This window comes from Hyaena hyaena, unplaced genomic scaffold, assembly GCF_003009895.1.
Source record: "Hyaena hyaena isolate Hyena2069 unplaced genomic scaffold, ASM300989v1 scaffold_787, whole genome shotgun sequence".
Lineage (NCBI taxonomy): Eukaryota > Metazoa > Chordata > Mammalia > Carnivora > Hyaenidae > Hyaena > Hyaena hyaena.
Window position 1 is genome coordinate 457231 of NW_024081417.1, and position 6000 is coordinate 463230.

Sequence of the window (6000 nt, forward strand, 5' to 3'; positions counted from 1 at the left end):
TCAGATGAATAAATTAAACCTTAGGTAGTGTGTACAGGGACAAAACATAGCATATATAGGATTGATACTACTGGCGATTTCAGGGACTCACCGGGGGTCTTGATACAGATCCCCCACAGATAAGGGGGACGGCTGTGGAAGATTTCCAGCACCTTGTCAGGGTCTCATGCCCTCAACAGCACCTGCTGGGTGGCCCCTATCTAGCCCATCAGCGTAGATATGTTCTGACCGTTGAAGCCCACCATGTGCTGTCTGTATATCTGTCTACTCTTGGTCATCATCATGTCTGCGAGATTCTTTTCATGTGGTTGCATATAGTTGTTTTTCACTCTCAATACGGTGTAATGTCTCCTTGTGGGAAAAACTGCCATTCGTCTATCCCTTCCCCTCTTGACAGGCATTCCTGTTGTTTTCAGCGGACTGCTGCTGAGAACATCTTGTCATGTGTTTCGGTGCCGATAGGCACTGATTTCTGTGAGGAACAGACTCTGGTATGTTTCCGGGTCAGATTGGCTCGACTGGAGACTGCTAGGCAATTCTGCAGAATGCCCCCCCCCGCCCCGTCCCGTCATGTTCCCGCCATTCACACATGAAAGTGGCAGCATCATCCTCTTCGTCCTTTGAGGCTTTTGCGGGGGGGGGGGGGGTTTCCTCCGTGCGACAGCACAGAAAATGTTCTTGATACAGTCAGCACCTTGTTCCCAGTTCCCAAATACCGCAGCAACCATCGCGATAATGGGTAATGGCCCACAGTTTACCGAGTGCCCCTGTAGGGGCTGGCGCTGTGCCGAGCATTTTACAGGCCTGTTCTCCAACTTCAGGGTGGTCTGTGAGGCAGAAGAGGAGTCTCTCGGTGTTTCCGACCAGGAGGTTGAGAGGGGAACAGCTAAGTAGTTTGGGCAACACCTGATCACTTGGTACAGCCAGAACTTGAGCCAAGGGTTCTGGCTCCAGAGCGGACACTTAGCCTCCGTGCCGTGTGAGCTTCTAGTGTGGCACAGACTCTCCCGATTGTGTCGTGGGCATCCGGCCCTCTTGGGGTCTCTTCCTTAATCTCCCGGGACCTTCCTTGTGTCCTCGCTCTGGTGGCGACTTTAATGTTGGCTCATCAGGCCTCTCATGGACCGTGCTTTTTTTTTTTTTTTTTTGGTTTATTTATTTCGAGAGAGAGAGCATAAGTGGGGAAGGGGCAGAGAGAGAGGACAGATCTGAAGCAGGGTCTGCACTGATAGCAGAGGCCTCAAGGTGGGGCTCGAAGTCACAAAACAAGATCATGACCTGAGCGGAAGTCAGACACTTAACTAACTGAGCCACCCAGGTGACCCATGGATCATTCTTTTTATTCTTCAGTACTCTTCACGGTGAATACATACATTCTTACACTGTCAGTTGACATGCTTCCTAATTAGGTCCCAGATGTATAGTATGTGACTAACACATGATAAACAGAGCTAATGGGGGTTATGTTTTGCTCAGTGTCTGGCACCATACTGAACATGGTCCACATAGCGGACATGGGAAATGCAGGACTTCACTTCATCCTCACGGAGTCCTGCAGGCCAGACTTTTTGTTTTAGCTTTATTCTAGAGAAGACAGAATGAGGGCTGAAGGAATTTGAATGCCTTGTGAGGTGCCATAGAGCTAATACTGAGTCCTTGTGGGACTTGGGCCTAGGATTTCTGTGGTCCAAGACCATGATCTTTTTTTTTTTTAATGTTTTACTTATTTTTGAGAGAGAGAGAGAGCAAGAGACCAAGCATGAGCAGGGGAGGGGCAGAGAGAGAGGGAGACACAGAATCCGAAGCAGGCTCCAGGCTCTGAGCTATCAGCACAGAGCCTGACGTGAGGCTCAAACTCACAAACCATGAGATCATGACCTGAGCTGAAGTTGGACGCCCAACTGACTGAGTCACCCAGACTCTCCCCAAGACCATGATCTTAACTATAATACTGCTATGACCCTTAAGTTTTGTTCAGTGGACCTCAGGTACAAATTTCAGTTAATCCTAAACCTTGGTTTATGACACACTGTCATCACGGATTCATGACCTTGATTCAATGCCCTGATTAAGTGATGTATTAACTAATGAATTTGCTCATTCATTTCTTTTTGAAAACAACGTACTTTAACACCACTGAACTGAAGAATGAGACCAATGCTCATACCCGCTGCTGGTCGGTCTGTACTGCTCTAACAAGAATGCCACAGACCGGCAGCTTTGCCAACATTTATTATCCATGGTTCTGGAGGCTGGAAGTTTAAGATCCAGGTGCTGACGGATCTGGTTTATGGTGAGGGCCCTCTTCCTGGCCACTTGCAGATGGCGTTCTCTTGTGTCCTCACATGGCACAGAGAAGATGCAAATGCTCTTGTGTCTCCCCTTGTGAGGACACCAGTCCTGTGTCAGTGGCTGCACTCTGACGGGCCCATCTCTGGAGCACTGCACTTCCTGAGTCTCAGAAGACTCTGCCTCTGTTGATTCCGTTAACTGAGGCTGAAGTGGCATTCCTGCTTTCTCTGTCGGACAGCTTCTAGCTCTCCCTGTGCGGGAAGCCTCCTTGGCCGCTCCTGGCTGCTGCATGGGCTGCCTCAGGTGCCCCTCCGCTGGCCTCTTGTAGCACCTGCAGACGTTCTTGCTTGGGGCAAACCCGGCACACACACAACATTACTCTGTTTCCCTGTCCCTAGCTTCCAGACACCCTTTCCCCCATCTGTCCTCTCCCTCTGGGTTTCCCCTCAAAGGTTTCAAGAGTTGAAGGTCCAAAAAGAAGAATTGCAAACTGGGTTTCAGAGATTTGAAAACACATCAGGCACAGAACCACTGTTTCCCTTTCCTTGTTCCCACTGAAATGGCAATTTTGATTTTCTGTACTGCCATCTCTAATAGGCCTTTCTGTATATTGTATTCCCTTCAGGTGACAAAACAAAACCTGAGACCACTGAGCCTTCCCCTTCTCACCTTGCCTTGTCTGAGGACATCTCACCACAGGAGCGACTGACTCCGCGAGCCAGGAGTCAGGGTAGGCCGTCAGATACGCTGGAAGGCCTACTGGAACCAGGGATGGACCCCCTGATAGAGAAGCTCCCTGAGAGCATGAAGCCCGAACGTAATGGTTTAGGGACAGATGATGGTTTACACTCAAGGATTGTACAGGGGCTGATCCCTGCAGGACATGCCCTCCGTGAATATGACTCACAGTTACCACTGAAAGATCCCTCGATTCATGAAGGAAAGCGTCCCTATAAGTGTGCAGAATGCGGGAAGGTGTTTACCAAGAACTACTTTCTTATTCGACATGAGCGGGTTCACACTGGCGTGAAGTCCTATGAATGCACCGAGTGCGGCAAAACTTTTAGCAAGAGCACACACCTCCTGCAGCACCACATGATCCACACCGGGGAGAGGCCCTACGAGTGCATGGAGTGCGGGAAGGCCTTCAACCGCAGGTCACACCTCACAAGGCACCAGCGGATTCACACCGGGGAGAAGCCTTATAAGTGCAGCGAGTGTGGAAAGGCCTTCACCCACCGCTCCAATTTAGTCTTGCATAACAGAAGCCACACTGGAGAAAAACCCTTTGTGTGCAAAGAATGTGGGAAAGCCTTCCGAGATAAGACAGGCTTCCTTCGACACTACATCATCCACACAGGAGAGAAGCCCTTTGAGTGCATGGAGTGCGGGAAGGCCTTCAACCGCAGGTCACACCTCACATGGCACCAGCAGATTCACACTGGAGTGAGACCCTTTGAATGCAACGAATGTGGGAAAGCCTTTTGCGACAGCACAGACCTCATTCAGCACTATGTCATCCACACGGGGGAGAAGCCATACAAGTGCCTCGAGTGTGGGAAGGCCTTCTACCGCCGGTCACACCTCAAGCAGCACCAGCGGAGTCACACCGGGGAGAAGCCGTATGTGTGCAGTGAGTGCGGAAAAGCCTTCACCCACTGCTCCACTTTCATCTTGCACAAAAGGGCCCACACCGGAGAAAAACCCTATGAGTGCAAAGAGTGTGGGAAAGCCTTTAGCAACCGGTCAGACCTCATCCGACACTTCAGCATCCACACTGAGGAGAAGCCCTATGAGTGCATGGAGTGCGGGAAGGCCTTCAACCGCCGCTCATACCTCACGAGACACCAGCGGATTCACAGTGGAGAGAAGCCCTATGAGTGCATGCAATGCGGCAAATCCTTCGGTCAGAGGGCAAACCTCATTCGACACACTATCATCCACACGGGGGAGAAGCCCTATGAATGCAGTGAGTGTGGAAAGGCCTTCACCTACTGCTACACTTTCATTTTGCACAAAAGGGCGCACATTGGAGAAAAGCCTTTTGAGTGCAAACAATGTGGGAAAGCCTTCAGCACTAGGAAAGACCTCATCCGACACATCAGCATCCACGCTGGAGAGAAGCCCTACGACTGCATGGAGTGTGGGAAGGCCTTCAACCGCCGCTCGGGGCTCACGAGGCACCAGCGGATTCACAGTGGAGAGAAGCCCTATGAGTGTGACGAGTGTGGGAAATCCTTCTGCTGGAGCACAAGCCTCATCCGACACTCTGTCATACACACTGGGGAGAAGCCCTATGAGTGCAGTGAGTGCGGAAAGACCTTCAGTCGCAGCTCCTCCCTCACTCAGCATCGGAGGATTCATACTGGGAGACACTCTGTCAGTGTCAGTGCCACAGAAGTGGGGAGACCCTTCATGAATGGGCAGTCCTCTGTCACCCTCTAAGCGCTCCACTGGGAAAAGACTTTGAATGTAGCCACTGAGGAAACCTCTTACTCAGAATCTGATCGTTCATACCAAAGAGAAACCCTTCCGTTGCAGGTGATCTGTTGTCATCTGAGGAGTCATACTGCAAATTCACCCAGCCTAGAGCCTTATTCTTCAACTGAGAACTCATCTAGGAGTGTGATCCAGTCATTCTCATGCACCTAGCATAGCCGTTGGCCCCATCTTTCTCCTCAGTTTACACTGCGAAATTGTCTCAGGGATATTTAAACAAAGGAGGAGGTGATATAAAAGAGTAACAGAAGCACAGTTTCTTTCAGACTTCTGTGACAAGCCTGTGGCAGTTTTTGTTCCTTATCTTATTTGGGGAGGGGGAGGTGTTTCAGACATCAGAGAGCCTTGTCCACTTTGCTTTGTACATACCTTTACTGCTGTCCATTGTCAGGGCAGTTGGGACACTTGAGGGTGTGTTGAAAACCTTTATTTTTATATTTTTTTCACACTCACTAAGTTGGCTTTATTCAACTGTCACCCATAGGACAGGGTGCCTCCTGGGCCCCACAGTCCCTTGAAAACCTTTATTGAAGGCCTTTGCTCTACAGCATTATCCCTGCCTTTGAGAAGCATAAGTCTTAATGAGAAATATGAAAACTTGATTTATGAAAGACTTATATTTCAGGAGATAAAGATGTATGAATGGGCCCACAGTAGCACACTCTTATGACTTTCTTTTTTTAAACAAAATAGTTTTTTTTTTGCAGGTGTACTTAACCATCCACTTATACTTGCTTTTGATCTACTTGTTTATTGTGGGTTTTTTTTTCCTGTATTTTTCTTTGCAACAAGGATGCAGTGTAGCTGTGTGACCTTCTCAGATGAATCCTCTGATTGTGGTTCCTGAGCTTCTCCAGTCCTCCCTAGAGAGGGTTCTCCCACTATCTACCTCACTGGTTTTCTGTGGGTTGAATTAGAGCCAAAACAAAATAAAACACATAGCTAAATTAAGCTAAAAAAAATAAATAACTCGAAAAAGCAGAGAGAAAGAATCCCATTTTTACTCTTACAAAAGGTTGTGTGAGGATTCACTGTTGAGGAAATTGACTAGAATTAACAGATGAAATGGGCATGTACACATGCAAGTGTGTGAATTTCACAGTTGTTTCCGTGGTCTTGGTTCTGGTGTAACTAACAACTAGTACCTTTATCAGCGTCTTTTGGAATTCCTTCTTTGTTTTTTTTGTGGGGGTTTTGTTTTGTTTTGTT

At 48.6% G+C, this 6000-nt stretch overlaps 1 protein-coding gene across 6 annotated transcripts in view; it reads left to right on the forward strand.

Annotated features, from left to right (window-relative positions):
- Positions 1-5452, forward strand: part of LOC120221571 (zinc finger protein 543-like) — a 45850-nt gene extending 40398 nt beyond the window's left edge. For all 6 annotated transcript variants that reach the window (XM_039219044.1, XM_039219043.1, XM_039219046.1 and 3 more), the window contains one exon: positions 2918-5452. In XM_039219044.1, the coding sequence (XP_039074975.1) occupies positions 2918-4737 (1820 nt within the window). In that variant the 3' untranslated portion in view covers positions 4738-5452. The remainder of the gene's footprint in view (positions 1-2917) is intronic.
- Positions 5453-6000: the final 548 nt, after the last annotated feature.